Genomic DNA, 17,792 nt, shown 5'->3' with positions numbered 1-17,792 from the left:
GGTTTTCTATTTTTAACTTTTGCTCATCTTTTCTGTTCTGGCTGGGATGATAAGCAAATATGCAAGATGTACTGGGTCAAATACTGAGACCTTACAGAGGCAAGCTCCTGCTGACTGCCAAGTCAGATTAGCCTGAATAAAATCTCAGAAATTTCCCACCCAGTTAGAAATATAAGGCATGGAGAGACATCTTCCAGCAGACCTAACTGAATTATTTAAGAGTTTGTTTCCCTTAATTGTTTTTACTGACCTGAGTGAATATTATTACAGTCACGTTTCATATGCTATACCGTTCCAACTCCTATTTTCCAGTCTGTTACAGTGAAGCTTAAGTTGAGTGACATTGAAGCAATGGCTTAGATAGAGCTGTTAAACTTTGCACTGAAGGTGGGATAAGTAGGTGGTGGTTTTCTCCACAAAATCTGCTTTGTGTACAGTCAATTCCAGTGCAGTGCTATAGATGATAACTTCCTACACTGCCACAGTTAGACATCCTGGAGAATGTTTGCCATTTCTTCAGTCTCATGAGTTCTGTCATATAAGTTTATTAGAGGCTCCAGGGGTTTGACCAACTTATATAACTCAAACTTGCAAATGTTTTGAGGTTCACCCATCAGTTTGAGACAACAAAGCGACAAGGTATAGAAGTGAACTCAACTGTTCTTAGTTGCACCGTTTGTAAGACTCATTTGAGCTTTATAGAAACAACTTCCTGTGAGCCTGCATTTACAAAGTTTCTCTGTTGGGTTGGAGTGGTGTGCTTGAACATGGAGAAGCATACAAGATTACAGGATGGAGACTGATATCTTCCTGGAATAAATGTGAACATATTCTTCTTTTAATTAAATCTTCAATTAATCATGTGAGGTCAGCACTGACCACAGACTTGCATCTGCTTGACTCAAGGCCTTGACCAAATTCACATGATAAGGGCTCCATCAAGCAGAAGGGGACAGCCACAAGGGCTACATAAAGAACTGTAATTTCCTGCAATTTCACCTGGGTTTTCCAGCTGGAAGCCTGGAGAGTTGCCTGCAAGGAGGTATTGGTTAGCTTTGATTATTCCTGTCCTTCGCTGTGGTAAGTGGTTTTAATATTGTCCAGGACTTGCAACCATTTCAAGGGAAAGATTTGAAAGAAAAAAGATATGTTTTTCAGCTGATGGCAAAACTATATTAAATAATTAAATCCAGGAGAGGCACGTAACTAGGGAAGCTGGAGGATGCTCTCTTTATATCCCCTTTCTGTTCCGTGTTTCTCGCGACTTGGACTATGCTGGCTGGAGGCCAAGCCTCTTCCAGTGTGGCCTTTGCTCTGGTGAACTTCCTGCTATCAGGAATCCTGCATCTCGGATTGTGCTGATGGAGTGCAGCTCAGCTGGATCTGCCCATTTGACAATCCTTTCTTTGCCACAGGAGCCACCAGGTATTAAAATGTTCTGCTGTTTTTCCCAGGCTTAGCCATACTAGAAGCTTTTGTTTGCCCAGATTTATTTGGTACAGCAGAATCAATAACTCCCAGAGAGCAGGTATAGATGGGGCACTGGTGTAACGTATGAGAGAGTGAGCAGGTCTGATATGTGAAAATACACGTTAAAAGCAATGTAATCTGAAGGTGGCTCATTATCAGAGCAGTGCAGGTAAGTAGCACCCAGTGAGGGGTCCAAGCCCAGCTGAACAACTGAAGTGACAGTGTGTGGCCTCACCTCTGCCTGATAGATCTAATTGTAATACTGTCTGGTGGAAGCAAAGTATTAAGGGGCAGCCTTCAAGAGGACAGGTCTGAAGGGGTTTGCAAACCATCAGTAAGACAAGGTTCATGTTCTCGCACAGGTAGCTGTGTCTTGTGAATTATTCTTTCATCACCTTGACCTCTAAGAGAGGTACAAGTGCCTAATACAGAAATGTAAAGTGTGTTAATCTGTACCAAGTGTGCAGTGCAGCTAGTTACTTGGCTAGACTTGTAGCCTTTTCCTGTTTTGAGTACTCAGTAGGAGTTTTCAAATTACTTTCCCTTTTGGATTTCATAGGGAGTTTCCCATTAATTATAAATCCAGTAGCTGTGTTGCAGATCAGGGAGATTTCCAGTCCTGTAGTTCTCAGCTTGAAGAAAGTAATATTTTTGTCTAGCTTTTGTCTCTCAGGAAAGTTGTGTTAAACTACTCTGAAACATTTTGGATTCATTACAATCAGGGTTTTGTGAACCATCCCTGTGGAGGACAGCATTCACTCTGTCACCTATGGAATTTGTGTCTGGGCAATTAGTGAAAACTCCTAATGTGGGGAAGGAAAGACAGGTCACAGCTACCAGCCCTACTTTCCTTGACTGAAATGAGCCACATCTCCACCCAGAGACCACTTTACAAAGACTGTAGTCATTGCTCCTAGGGTGTCAGAGCGTCAGTAATGCCTGGGCTCAGACCTTCTAGTGGCCCAAATCTTACTGTCCCATCACGTCCTTAGTTTCATTTTTGCCACATGTCTGTGGTTTGTCTTCTGCCTTGGCAGATTTGCCAATGGAGAGCCAAGCGGTTAATAATTTTTAAAGAGGTATCTAACATTGTTCTTCTGCATTCACACTTAAATCCTCAGTTAAGTGGCCTGGCTTCCAAAAATCTCCCAGGTGCAACAACCTCTCTCGCCTTCAGGAAAGGCCACTCTGCAAATTTTGTAAACAGGGCTATTTCTTAAGTAACTAAAGATAAATGTATCACCCCCAACTTTTGCAATTCTTATTAACATCTGAAGAGCATTAGGGACTGCAGTGCTTTACAATGCTGGTAAGAAGGTTAAGAAGTGAAGCCAGGTAGTGTAAAGGTCAGACAAATTTGAATTTTCTTTTAACTTTCAGTCAAAAATAGCTCATTGCCTGGTACAAGATCATTCCACACACACCCCACACACACCCCGCTCCGTATTTCCCCCTCAAATATTGCAATCTGTACTATTAAAGTGAGCCCATCTAGCTGCCATGAACATGGTGACAGTAGGATTGAAGGGCATAAGTATGAGTTGTGTCACATCGTCAGAGTCATGGCTTGGCATTTAGCGGCAGCACTGCTGGTCCCGATGGAACCTTTGCAGCCCCTTTCCTCCACCCTGGCTGTGTCTCCTGCTGCAGGCCAGCCAGCCATCTCCACGTGGTTATGCCAGTACAAAGGCTTGTGGGCTGCATTGTACGCTGAAGCAGGGACCTGTTGTTTCTGAAGAACAACTCAGAAAAAAGGTGGTTTTTTTTTCACTTGCATCTGCTGTTTAAGAGAGTTCATCATCCAGGAAAATTCACTGAGATGAGCCAGAATAACAGAGCATAAGGGCAGGGATAAGACAGGGGCTTCTTAAGGCATCACTGTCACCAGAAGTCATTTATGGAAAAGTGCCCTAGTGAATCAAACCCAGGATTTTCCCACCTGTCAGGGTGAAAAAAAACCAAAACCAAGAACACCCCATATGTTTGCTAATCCTGGCACTCTGTGTGTATAATAGTGATTCAAGTTCCCCATTATCCTTGTAATGGATCCTTCATTCAGGATAACATTGCCTGACATGCCAAGCACAACAGAGAGATTTAAAGCTCAGCACTTGGATTCTATAATATCCCCAACTTTAACCTCAGACCGAGTGATTTTTTGCTCCTTTCAGATACGTTTGTCCTTATTAAGGCTGGCAGAGGACCAGATGTTTGAAAAGCCAGAAGTTACAGAACAGCTCTTTAGTCACAAGAAAAGAATTACTGAATTAATAAAAGTGTTAGTACAGGTAAAATTAACACTTTGAGTGAGTGCTTGTTCATGCAGGTAAACGTATCAGACTCAATAAAATTTAACTACTGGTGTAGATCTTCTTTTTGTTCTTATATCCTGACAGTTATTTAGGTTGTGACCCAAAGTTATCTCAGTTTCTAAGTCCTTTAAAAGGACGCTCTCAGGCAAGTCCCAAAGAATTACGAAAACGTAAGTGAAAAAGATGTGGCTCTGTGTGCCTGTGGTAGCAGTTCTGTGGCTCATATTTCTGAATTAAAAATGCAAAAAACCACCAGTGTCCTGCATGACTGGTTTGTAGACCAAGACAGGGGACTGGTCTGCCCATGTTTTAAATCTTTATCAATCATTTCAAAACCTGGGCAAAGAAGCTACAATTCTCTGCAAAAGGGCCTGACTCCGTCCTGCTACAGTCTTGACCTGAGAATTAGCTTCCAAACAATTACTTCTGTATGAAAAATAGCATAATCTCTGTTGGTTCATATGCAAGTCATCTATTGAGTTAGGTGGTGAAGATATCTTTTGGACCACAAGGATTAGCAGTTTCAAAAGATACCTTTTCCTGTCTACCAAAAAAAGAAGGAAAAAAAGAGATGATTTCTGATGTAGTCTGTGTCACAGACATAAAATACCTAACAGTGCATGTGTATTTGTACCTAACATGCAGCACTGCTATTCGAAAAGGCAGTTTATTTAGGGAACAAAATAAATTGCAGAACATCTTATTTAACCTGCTACTTTATCAGTCATGTGAGATTATGCCTAAAACACTTCTCTAGTGTTTATGTTTATTTGCTTTGTAGCTGTCTGCTTTGCTTTTGCTGCATAACAGCAAGTTTCCTCCTTTTACCTGTACAAGTCAGAGAGGGGAGAACAAGAGCTAGAGAGGGCAGGGTGCTGCGCCTGTGAACCACTAAGACTCAGCAGGACATCTGAGGGGGGAAGAGGAGATTTTTAGGAGTACAAATGGTATTTGGGTACCTGAGCAGTGGTGGGCATGCAGGTACGTGCCTGCCTGCCAGCTGTGCTTTTGAATGTCTCCCCTATAAAGTCTCAGATGACTTTGGACTCATTCTTTCCAGTGTTTATTTTCAGCCTGGCCAGGCCCATTTGAGTTATACACATGATAATGTCAGAGCGAGCTGTTTATTTTCATTTTCGTTGGTTTTGCTCTCAAAGGCTCAGCTAAAGGCAAACCAGACGTGGCGTTTCTGAATGTCCTTTCCCAGCCTTTTGGACGAAGGCTGGAGAGGTATAAGCTGAGACACAGGTTTGGGAAGACCTAGCTTGTGTGTTTTGTCCTATGACCCAGGGACAGGGCCCCATTGCTTTTTTAGCTTCTCTTATTTCAGTAAATGGAGGTTTAAATTCTTGAAGATACAGATTTCTCATGTTAAATTAAATTTGCTGAATTTTCTTTGTGTGTTTTCAAAGCAACTGTTATGTGTCTTCCATGTTTAGATCACTGATGATATGAAAGTACTTTTTTTTAAAGTGCAAACCATCTTCAGCACTTCATTTTATCTGTCATGGATTAATATTTGTTTTTCTACTCAGTATGGGGTGTTTTATCTGTACAGTTGACTGAACTTGCTCTAAGTTAGACTTTTTTTCTGTTTCAGTGCTTTTATATGTGAGGAAGGAGACAGATGAGGTGTTTGATGCTTTGATGCTGAAATCACCCACAGTAAAGGGACTAATGGAAGCAGTAAGTATTTGATGTCCTCACATTGTTTGTCTGTCTTGGCAAGAAAATCTTGAGGCTTTCAACATATTATTGAGATAAAACATAATATAAAGATGAAGTTATTCTCAAATACATTTAAAGCATTTCGTAAAGGCTTTCTGGAGCACGCCTTTGAAACACTGGTGTGTTCCAAATTCAGTGCTGTCAGCAGGTTGCTGGGATTAAAAAGTGTCTCAGATTTATTGAAGACCTGAGCCTTGAGGAATGGTGGTAATCAACCAGCGTCAGGGAAGCAGAGAGGTGCAGGCTCCATTTTCTGAAATGCTTCTTTCTGAGCTGATGATTCAGAGCCTGTTGAATCTTCTACTGTAATGCCCATTAGTGTGTTCACAGCCATCTTTTAAAGAAGAGGCCCAAGGATGCACTGTTTCTGTGTGAATTTCACATGGCTTTTGTGCAGTTGCTGTTCCGGCATATGAGAGGCAGTTGCTGAGCCGATGCAGGCTAGCCATTCATACCTCCTGTCTTAATTCCTTCTCTAACCCTCACTTGCAGAGCGACCCGCCTATCAGCCTGCTTCTTTACTGCTTCTTTGACTTGGCTTTTTGCTTGTTACTCATTAGCTTTGACCATAAGAAGCTACTTCCATATTTAATTCTGTTTGTATGAGCTGGTGGCTAGTAGATGTGTGAAATTTGGTGAGGGAAGAGCTAAGAAGCAACCACTTGTCTCAATGCTTTGGTGGGGGGGACTAATGTGAGATTGACATGTGGGACACTGAATTGATTTCCAGTCCTAGTTACATCTAGGAGAGAAGATAGGAACAGCAGAAGGTGTCCCTAGAGAGCTCAGCTGAGTTCTAGAAGTGTGTATATTCATACTCTCATGAAACTGTCACAGTGTCTTGTTGCATGTACCGGACACTTCAAATGCAGTAAAGGTTTGAGTTATTTGGTTAATATTTGGCCAGCAGTAGAAGGCAAAAAAAGATTTGTGGGTTAGTGAAGTTGTTTAAAGCATCTATTCAGACCAGGGTGTCTGTGAGGAGAGTCAGCTGCATTCTAAGGATGTCCTAGCTGTACTTTCACGGATACTGTTTGTTAGCTGTGACTGCAGCTCAGTTGTTAGGCAGCACACGTGTAATACAAGCCAGGATTCACTTGAAGAGGGTGCAGTCTGATTCATGATAAGCTGTAACACGATCTCATCTTGTCTTTGTATGGAAAAGTATGTTATAATCCTTCTATAACCCTTCAAGCTAGCATGAATATTTTATCCCCAGTAGCCTGTGCCTCTCCATGACTGTTCTCCAGCCACTGTGTAACATAAAAACAAAGCTGGTGCAGAAGCAGGAAAGGTTTCTGCATACCTTTGTCAGCACAGCTGCTGACTCAGTGGCATGTTTTCGGCACCAGAGAAATCTGATCTGTTGTAAAATGTCCCAGTTCACTGGAAGGAACACATTCAGAAAATTTTAATTCTCTTTGGAAGGATATTGTGGATAAATCAATGCCAAAAAGCTGTCATCTGCGTATTCTTAAATACTCTCTCTACAGATATTTCAGCAAATCATGTAATTTTGTAATTGTGCACATCCTAAATGCTCAATTCTAAACTCAGTACTAAGAACTTAGAAACTGAGGTGCTGAATATTGTAGAGCCCCAGGTCTGAAAGACAGCACCAATGATCCTGAATCATGCCTTCCTCACCTGTTTATGGATTTTCCATTTTTTTTCTGTTAATCACTGTTCCTGGTCTGTGGCTTTCTCTTAATTTTCTGTGATTAATGATATTGTTTTCTCAGATAATACGTTTAGTTTATTCTCTCGTATACCCTCAGTCCGAATGAACAATTAGATTCCTTCTCAGATTTCTTTCTTCTGGCAAATATCTAGAGGTCTCAGGTTTCAGAGCTATATCAGATATCTCAGAGAGTGACACAAATAATTTTTAAGATGTTTGCATCCCACACTAGTCAGTCTTGATCAACAGAAAATAGTGAAATAATTGCCCATCACAAAACATCACACTTATGTGGTGACTGATGAGCTCTAAATCCTGCTCTCAGTCTGATCCAAAGGTTAACTGTATGGAACTCGGTAGGTACCCCAGTCCTTATATTGTGCAGAATCTCATATTTAATCAAATTACAGAAGGCAATCTAAATTAGGAAATTCAAGCATCTCCCAAAGTCTTTCTAAAATTAAAAGCTAACAGCTGAGCTTAATGGAGCTTGCTTAGACCAAAGTTTATTATATACCTGTGCATGTATGTGCCCCTCCAACCAGTGTAAAGCAACAGACTGGACCATTCCATAGAAATAAGTTGACAAGGATGTTTTCCTACATGCCTTGACCAGCCCAGATGTTGCCCTTTCTGTCTTCCTGACTCCAGCAGACAAAGCATTTCTAGTGGCTTGTGCAATCAGATATGTGCTGCAGACAAAATTGCCATGCCAGGGGACTGCAACCAAAAGGGACACCCAGACTGTTATTTCAGTGCCACTCTGAAGGCTGTCCCACTGCTTCAGGTATCCTAAGGGAAGGAAAGAATTGTCTGCTCAGAAGGTTGAAAAAAGGACAGTGGAGATGATAAAGGAAAATATTCCTCCAAATAAAGATATCTTTTTAAAATTTATTATAGCCTGCTTGGGGTCAGGCGAGAAGTCCTGTTGTTTTATATGAAAGTTGGCAGTAGTGGTGTTCCCCCTGAGTTGGCAACAAAAGTGATTCAGAAGAGGGTGTTAAGTGAGATGCCCTAGCAGATGCTAGCTCTCTGCTTTCTCAGATTCTGCAGCAGGACTTAGCACATTTGCACTGGAGACTTGTTTTCTGAGCCTGTGAGGGGGAGGCTCTCCCATACCAATCTTCGAGCCTTGCTTCCACAGCTTGCCGTTTGGTATAATTGGTTGAATCCTTAGGGGTTCCTGAGAAATGTGCTTATTCAGTCAGCTGGAAGTCTTTTGCAAAGCTCGCTAATCCCTGCATGTTATATAAATCCTACACCTGTCATAGGCAGTGTGACAGGCAAGGCTTTCTCAGCCCTACCTCTCATAGCTTATGTAGGAAGTGGTGTCCTAGAGTCCCAAACCACTTTGAGCAACATTTAGAGTGTGTGAGTCTTAGGTATCCCAAATATCCTGGGGAATTTTAATGCTGGAATGTGCAGAATGCTGTGTATTAGCTGCTATTAAACCTCCTTGGCACAGGAAGATTTCTTTCTTCTTGTTTATTTGTGTGGAGTTAGTGAAAAGTGTCTTCAAGTACTGATCTTTACAATATCACTAGGCTTCAGAGTTAACAACCCAGAGAGGAAGGTATATTGTTCCCTCATGTTCACACAGTTGTGAGGTTTTCTGAAGTTTCAGATTGCAGTTTTTCTCTGATGCCTATTACAAAGGATTTTTTCAACAATCTGATGAAATGGAGCCATATATATTATTGCTTCCCTGAAAGTTTAAATTTAGGGGTACAACAAAACCAGAAGTTCAGCACCGGATTGCTTATCTGATGTCATCCTATTCATTGTAAGCAAACCTAGAAGGTAAGAAAGAATAAAAGGAGAACATGAAAGTTTGTCTGAGAACTTATCCAAGACAGTCAAGATTTGCTCTCACAGCATGGCACCTGGGTACCCCAGAGGAGTCACCAGGCTCAGGTCAGGCAGCTGCTCTCTCCATGGGCAGCACAGGATGAGGCATCAAAGGAAGGGATACTAGGAAAGATGGTGGTAGACGGGTAGAGTGTGAGTGAAGGGCAAGGTGTGCGTACCTACACAAGTGCTTCTGGCCAGAGGTAGGTGATTCCTTTCTACTGGGGATCCTGCCCAGGGATCCCCCCTTGGATTGATGTGCATAGGCTGGGTCAGGCATTCACGAAGGCTAAGTGGGGCAGCCTGTCCCATCTGTGATGGAGAATAGCTGGAATAGGTTAGGACATCCCACACAGGGATATGGCAAGCCATGGTTCAAATCACCCTTGTTCTGCCCTGTTTGGAGCAAAGACTTGAGCTTGCTCTAGATGAGCTGAGTATGTTATGGAACTTCTTTGTAGGATGCACTCCCACCCTGTGCACGTGGTTTTCCATAGGCTACACAGAGCCTTTTGCATAGGGTACGTAGAGCTCAGAGTGAAAAAGATTGGTTTTATAGTCTGATAGTGTGGATGCTTGTGTGAGATATAAGACAGGTGGGGTGAAGCCCGTCTTCTCATAAATATACAAAGTGGACTGCTCCCCACAGCAGGGAGACCGTGACTGTACAGCATATGAGCCTGCGCAGCCTTGATGCTGAATTAGGCCTCTCCTAAGGCAGGCGAGAACATGGAACCAGGACTACCGTCAGTATCTCCATCACCATATCCAAAAGGGCAGTGAAACGTGCTGGTATGAGTAAAACTGAAGTAGCAAATACTACCCACAATTTAATTTGTATTTTGGTCTCTGCTAGGTGCAAAACTTAAGGAGTGAATGGGTCTAGTGTACGTACCTGTTACTCCCTATTTACATCCTCCCCTTTCTGTTAGCCACAGTTGTATTCTGTGGTCAGAGGGAACTGCAGTGTAAAAGAGGCTTTATTGGTTCTTCAAAATCTTGGAGTTGGGCTACACTTTTTCAGTACAAAATTGTGTCTTAGGTAAGATGACAATTATACAAGTATAGGTCATGTAGGTAAGTATAGGCTAATTAATTCTCTCCTTTAGAGAATCCTGTCTCTCTGGACAGGAGCCATGCTTGGGGTTCAACCTATGGCTGTTTGAATCTGTCCTTGGTGCTGAGTTTATCCATTGCTTTCTTTCCATTTTCTGTTTCATGATATTTGCTTTAATTTACTTCTCTGAAATGTTGCATTTTCTCAATAGAAGTCTGAATGCAAACACAAAGAGGATTTAAGAGTGACTGATGTTTGGCAGTCTTTAAATGGATTTTTAATTGTGCAGTTCTCTAATGCAGAAGATAAACAGCTATTTAGCTGCAACTTCGTTTCACCTGGGAAGAGCAGGAAACTTACTTTGGTTGGCAGTAGAGTACCACAGAGCATTAATCACTGACAAAAAGTCATTTTTCTGTAATTGTTTTGCCTTTTGGGACAATCCTCTTCTAAACTATGAGCTGTGCGACCTGTTCCTTCAAAGAAGAGTCATAATTTGGAAGGGAAACCTGGCTCAGACGGAGGGCACAGGGACACCTTCTCCATGAGCACACCATAGGCTCACTGCAGAAAGGATGTCCAAAACAGTTACTGATACACTGCTGCAAAGCAATGGCAAAGCATCCCAGTGAAGTGCTTGTTAGTGTTGGTAATTTGTCAGCTAAGTAGTTCTTCCTTCAAAAGTTTTCCTATGTTTTCTGCTTTCTTATTTGAATAGCTGGCAAGAGGTTTATTTTAGAAGTCCTTTACCTTGTTAACTCCTTTCTCTGTGGCATCTCATCTTATTATCTGTATGCTCAGATGATGTTTTGCGAGCCAAATAGTGTTCTCATTTTGCCACCCTAGTAACCAGACTGAGTCACCTCCCCAACAATACAGACTTTCCTAATCCTGTGCATGGCATGTTTGTAGCCCTCCCACAATAAAAGGTACTTTGAAGATACTTTTCAGACAAAAGAAGTACCATGAAGGGTCCTGTTAGCTTAACAAACCATTAAATGCCATTGAGAAATAGAAATGTGTGCATTTTTTAAATTGATCCATCAGTCCATCTGTTCCTGTTGTATTGCTACTTATCTGCCTTCTGCCCAATGGAAGAAGCCTTTGCTTCCATAGGCCCAGAAAATCAGAATGAGAAACAGCAGAAAGGCAGCTGATCAGGTTGAAATTCCCTGGTAGAATCTGAAGCTGGAAAGAGTATTGACTCCTTGAGCAGAGCAGTAGGAGATGCTGTGAAGCATTTTTGGTGACTCACACCCTATAAGAACTATAGTCTCCAAGTTTCTGGATGGAAACAATTGTGATTTTTTGATCAAGATGTTTAGGATTGTTCCTTCCCGAATCATCCTTAAATGAAGCTATGGTATAGTTGCAAGTGACACTTCTGTATAGCTATCATGTCAAAGTTTGCAGAGACAGTGTTTTAATGCCCATGTAAAGTAAGAGGTGATAATTTCATATTTCTCACTAGTCTTTAATGATATCTATTGTATTTTTATGATTTCAGATCTCTGAGAAATATGGGCTGCCAGTTGAGAAGATTGCAAAACTTTATAAGAAAAGCAAAAAGGGGTAAGTAAAGTAACTAACTAGGGGTATTGTAGGATCCTTTAGAAGTACTCAGAGATCCCAACTATGCTTGGAGCCTCATAATGCTTCTAAAAAACATACCCGTACGCTTGAAATCTTAATCTCTGTGGAGACAGCAAAGGGTGGCAGAGGAGGAAACATGAATCTTCAGTCTGCATCTGACCAGTATTCATAGATTTACTGTGAAGAAACAGAGTTTGCGTTTGGAAGGTGTGTTTGGATAAAGTCTGTTTTGTAGACTACATGCTCAACAACATTGTGGAGCTCTAGCATGGGAGAGGTGCAACCTTTGCTGGGAATGCGGTGTGGAGTTTCCTTGCAGTGTTAGGAAGAAGTAGGCCACTGTCCAAATCTGAAGGGCAGGCAGGCAATGTTTGCTGCAGGCGTTTCAGATGAGTAAATTTAGACATAAGCACCACAGCTGTGATTTTAGAATAGCTAGGCTACTACTCCTTGCCATAAATCTAAATCTCTCCACTTCAACTTTTTTTACTTCTAAATAACCGCAATATGGTAGTGATATAATTTTAAATCAATCATTTATTTTCAGCTGTAACTCTAGCTTAGGGCATTTTTTTGTCTAGGGATTTCTTTAGCTTTTGAGAAGACAGGTGAAACTTCTCATGTTTTGCTTCTTTCTAACACTGTTTCCAAGTGATATGTTTGTTGGAAGAAACACTTTATAGTAAAGAGTGAGGAAAACACTCATATACACTTCTAATCGTTGTTGTCGACATTCTCACATCCAAGCTGAGTTCTAGGCCTGAGAGCTGCATGCAAAGCACAAATTACACTGCTTCCCCATGTTAAGGACTCACACCACAGAGGTGCAGCAGCTCACACGCTGCGGCTGAGGAGTAGCATGGAGATGTACCTGGGGGAGCCAACACCAGGCATGGGAAACACCACCCCTGGGACTGCCAGGGAACTGGAGTGCAGCTCACCTTGTAGGCAACTTAAGTGGGTTAAGTGGGTTAACATCCCGGCACTGGCATGGCTCTTACCTTAGCTACTTTGCAAGGAGCACCCTCTAATCCAAAGACTATAAGGGACTATGGGGCAGATCTTGACGATGATTTCCACTCTTGTGCCTATATGGGCGTGTGGTGGAGTCTGTTTTTGCATTGTAGTGAAGTGAGCACAGGCGGTGGAGTGCATGGCTTTCCTTTTCAGTGTCCTGGTACATAAAACTATTGATTTTTGCCTTTGTCACCAGTATCTTGGTAAATATGGATGACAACATTATTGAGCACTACTCCAACGAGGACACGTTCATCCTGCACATGGAAAGCATGGTTGAAGGCTTCAAGATCACACTGACAGAGATCTAGCCTCAGGCAGAGCCTTTTTGTAAGGAACCACAGCATTTCATCCTTCTTGGAAAGAGAAGATTCCCCGGGAACCTGACAGACATTGATCAGAGAAACTGTTACAAGACTGCTTTGAAAATACTGTCCATTCTGCACATGTGCACCCACTGCATAGAGACTTTGGTTTGTCAAGCACAAGGCCACTCACGTTAACCTGGTCCCTTATTTATTGTTCCCCACTCTCTAGTGTACAAGCAGTTACCAGCCCCCAGATTTGTAACCAGATGACCCACTCCAAATGTGAAATGCAGCATTTTAATCCATACTTTAGTGTGGATAAGCTCATTCTAAAAAATGTTAAGGAACCATGCTGGTCTAGTTTCAGAAATCTGGTATAAATCACTTTACCAGTAGTTTTCTCCATCATGGCTAAAAAACTGGTGCAGTGCTAAAGACGGGGAAAGTGGCTGACAGAGTTCACTTGCTCAGACCGATCCATATCTCTCTATAGTGTATAGTCTTGCCAAATACCTCTGGTAGTTCTCAGCACGTAGCAATGAGGACTTGTAAGTATGGCATTCAGCTACAAATGTCACTTGTAAGTAAGTGGTAAAGAAACCATTTTAACCTTGTATATAATGTTTATAATATGCAATAATATATTTTAACTACTGTATGTGGGCATGTTTACTGCCACTATGTTTTTGTACGTATTGGGTTTAGGGTTCAACAGAATCTTTCCTAGAGGATTAGATTGCTGCAATCTGTTACGGAGTGTGTACTGAGAAGCTGAAAACTGTACCTGTACTCATATGCTCCGCCCTTGCCCATGCAGTTTTATACTGAAATATTGGAGCAAACCATGCTACAGAGTCTAGGGTGCTCTGATGCAATGAGACCCACCTTAGGTGCCCAAGTCCAAGCTGTAGGTAGCTGAGTGTCCCACCCAGCTATCACCAAATCCAAGAGGAACCATGTGTCTGCTGCCTGGTGTGCCTAGAGGTACAGAAGGGACTTCTGTCTGTTCCGTTGATGAAGTGGAGGCTCTCAAAATGGGCTTTTCTCAAGCCTGTGGGGGGAAAGGTGCTTTTTGCAGCACCTGCTCATTAAATCGTTCCTCTAGACTGTAAGAAACAGGGCTTCAGACTCTTCTCCCTAAGGGTACTTGCTTTTGTATCTCCACTGAATGATTCTGTTTTGATTCCTAGGACAGTTAGGTTGAGATATAAACCTGGCATTGATGTAAATATTTTATTGAAACTGGAACAATTTTACTTGTGGTGACTGAGTATCCCACTACTGAGGTGTGGAGATAGGTCTCTCTCACAAGGGCTGGATCAGAACCCAAGCTGAACTGCAAGGTTATCCCATCAAATTCCACCTCTGTCTCATGAATTCTGTGAAGAGAAAAAGTTGCAGGCTAAACGCATACTAGGAAAGGGGTTCAAGGCCTGAATGTCCCTAGTGCATCCAAACCCAGCACCTCTCTCTCCTTTCCAGCTCCTCTGGCTCAGCATACGATCCTGAGAGTTTCAGCTGCAAACATTTCATTCTCTATGCACTGTATGTGGATCCTGTGCGACAGACAAATGTGGGTCCTTTCCTACATGCAGCCTTTAGAGTTTCTTTATTTTTTTTCTTTCTGAAGTCTTTTTTTCATTTAGTCAGAGTCTTTTTTTATTAGCTGGTTAGAAACACTGCCTAGTTTACCAGGGCTTATTCTGTCGTCTTTTGAGCTGTGTGGCGCTGTTTACATTCAAGCAAAGTAGCTGGGGTAGCTGACCAGTCTGATTCGGTCATGTTTTTGCATGAATTGTCCTGCAAGCTCTAGCACATTTTCTTAACTTCATTAGCAGCAGCATCCCATTAAAATCTGTACTTCAAATAGAAATGTTAGGTACCTGTCAAAGTTTCTGTGCGACCAGAACCTGTAAAAGGTTCAGGCCATTAGCGTCAGGGCTGACATATCCAGGATCCACATATGTCTGCAAAGCAAAGTGTCCTGTCTTCCCCCCTCCCTCCCTCTTCCTTTGTCATGTGCTCATTCTCCTTCTGACACAGTTTTGTAGTCATTCCATTATCTTTTTACATATATAAGTATGTACTTGAGCAAAGATGCTCTTGGTATGCTGAGAATACAGTGGATTTATGGTGGTTCAGTTTGTTTAGACTTGGCTTAGGTTCAGATAAGAAGTCTGTGCCCAGATACTTTTTTCCTAAAGAAAAAAAGAGGACAGTTTTGACAGGTGGCGTTAGGAACTGGGACCAGCACACAGGACCGGTGAGCAGTGGTGTTAGTTCTTGTATTTCTCTGTTGTTTGATGGTGTTTGGGATCCTAAGGATATCAGCCGGGATCTCTTAGTTGGTCACGTTGCCTGGGCAGAAGCTGTGGGTGAAGCACAGGAGTGAATGTACACAGGAGTTGAGGCCTGGTCCTGCCCCCAGTAAACCTGCCATCCAAGCTCTCTTTACTTACAGGGAGTGCCTGCAGTGCCTGGGGCTGGCCTAGGCTGGGATGTGCTGCATTAAGAGAGGGCAGTGAGAAAGTGGGGTTCACAGAGAAAGACAGGGCTGTCCTGGCAGCACCAGCACTCAAGTTAATTGGACATACACATGGGTGGAGATGAACTGGGGTCTGTTGGATGCTGCTGCATCCTGCGCCAAGGAGCAGTGTAGGATCAGTGAGAAGTGCAATGCTAGAGGAGATACTGGGGCTTAAGGAGCTATCTTTCCATTGCCATTTCAGGAGCTTTCGGTCAGGCACTGCCCAGGGAAGGAGGGTTGCTTCCAAGATTAACTGGAAGCTTTTCTAAATACATCTTAAAGTGTGCAAATTCCTGATACAAGAGAGCTAATACTCCTGCCTTTAGTTCCTTTTACAGTCTCAATGAAGGTAGCAGGGTTGAGGAGGATGAGTAAGAATTACCCTGATGGTAAGATTATTTTAACACAACAACTAGAACTAGTTAAGAGTGATCTCCCTTAACTTTATCTACCAAGGTCTGAGGGCTTTGTTTCCCTGCTCCAGATGCATTGCAAGAGCACATCACCCCACACCCCTTCAGTTTTAGTTACAGTATCAGCTGCTGGAGGAGTGCTGAACCTTGGATGCTGCTTGTGGCAAGCCACAAGCTCTCAGGGTTCACCTTGTTGGTCAAAAACAGGCTATCAAAGTGATGGGGAAGGGGAGGGCCAGTGAGAGTAATGCAAACTTCTGAAGCAGCGGCCTGCCTCATGCCCTGCTTGATTCAAAGGTCTTGAGGAGTATAAAGTGCTCGCATGTATAGTGTTTAAAATGCACATGTTGCTTTTGTTTAATAAAAAATATTGATTAACACTGGATCTTCCAAATATTATGAGTTAAATGGAAGTAAGATTTGGCTACTGTTCAGTGGTGGACAGGAGTATCTGCCTTGCCTCCTTTTGTCTCTTTGTGGCACTGCTGTGGCTGGTTATTTAAAGGAAGAAAACTCTCATTTCCTTTTGTTCTTCAAGACAGCAGTCTTGGATCTTAACTAGTGCAGCCTGAAGGGTGGCTTGCTGCTCAGCTCATTTTCCCTATGAAGAATTAGAGCAGTGCAGTGTCTGTAGAGGCAGCGTTTCGAAAGACTGTGATAGAGATGTGCAAAAAGAGAAGAGTCTTCTAAACTCTAATTTTGGTTCCCACTACAGGTTTGGCACTATGTCCGTCCATGTAATGTTTTATTATAAAATGCCCAAATCTCAAATTTTAGTTTATTTCTACACAGTCATGTAGGTGCTCATATTCCCAAAATGAAGTGTAACCTTTCGGTGAAGCTTTGTCGATGTATGGTGATATCCCCATCAAGACGTTTTGGAGGACTTTTACTACTGAATGTAAACTACAAAGAAAAGACCTTTTTTCCCTGTGTGTCCTCTCCTGTGAAGTTTTTGGCCAATGGAATTCAGACATCAAGTGTCATTCTTGTATATTTTCCTCTTTCAGTCTATGAATCGTTTAAATGCTGTAAATTAATTCAAACAATTAGTAAAAGCTAAACTTTCCAGCTGTCAGAGATGCTGTATATTGATTGATATGCAACTGGAAATGAGTATTTTAGGACTTCTAAAATGTAAAGTTTATTAAATGTTTATATGCTCTTCCATTTTCTATAAATTGAGAAAAGATACAAACAAGAATGTTTGTGCCAAAGTTTGTGACAAGTCCTCTTTCTGGTAAACAAGGAAACTTCATGTATAAATAGTGTGCTTTTATATTAAGAAAATAGCTCATGTAACTTAATAGTGTTGCAACTGGGAGAGGGATTTGATAAACTGTAAATACAGTTATTTTATTTTTTGTACATTTTTAAGAAGGAAAAAAATAAATATTCCTATGTATGAGATAGTATTTCTGCTGCTGTGCTGTATATTACTAGGTACTGGGGACTGAGTTCCTACTTCTGAGCTCAGAAAACTTTTCAAAAAGAAGAAACCAGAAATTCATTTGACCAAGAAAACAAGAAGAGAGACTGAAAAAAATAATCCCCAAAACATGTGTTCAGTGAGTGGCCTGGTAGACAGGGGGAAAGAGCAGTGGGTATTGTCTACCCGAACTTCAGGAAGGCCTTTGACCCTGTCTCCCATAAGATCCTCACAGGGAAGCTGTTGATGTGTGGGCTGGATGAGCAAGACAGTGAGATGGACTGAGGAACTGCTGAGCCCAGAGTGGTGACCAGCAGCATGAAGTCTGGTTGGAGGCCAGTGACTAGTGGTATACCCCAGGGGTCAGTACTGGGACCGGTCCTGTTCAGCATCTTCATTAATGGCCTGC

At 42.1% G+C, this 17,792-nt stretch overlaps 1 protein-coding gene across 3 annotated transcripts in view; it reads left to right on the top strand.

Annotated features, from left to right (window-relative positions):
- GRHL2 (grainyhead like transcription factor 2) overlaps nt 1-17,367 on the top strand; it is a 70,057-nt gene extending 52,690 nt beyond the window's left edge. For all 3 annotated transcript variants that reach the window (XM_064442298.1, XM_064442299.1, XM_064442297.1), the window contains exons 14-16: nt 5,383-5,468; nt 11,604-11,668; nt 12,903-17,367. In XM_064442298.1, coding sequence (XP_064298368.1) covers nt 5,383-5,468; nt 11,604-11,668; nt 12,903-13,017 — 266 coding nt within the window. In that variant the 3' untranslated portion in view covers nt 13,018-17,367. The remainder of the gene's footprint in view (nt 1-5,382; nt 5,469-11,603; nt 11,669-12,902) is intronic.
- The last annotated feature ends 425 nt before the right edge of the window (nt 17,368-17,792 follow it).

Source organism: Phalacrocorax carbo, chromosome 2, assembly GCF_963921805.1.
Source record: "Phalacrocorax carbo chromosome 2, bPhaCar2.1, whole genome shotgun sequence".
In the NCBI taxonomy this organism is placed as follows: domain Eukaryota; kingdom Metazoa; phylum Chordata; class Aves; order Suliformes; family Phalacrocoracidae; genus Phalacrocorax; species Phalacrocorax carbo.
Note: the sequence above shows the minus strand (reverse complement) of the source record. Positions and strands in the feature narration are given on the sequence as shown.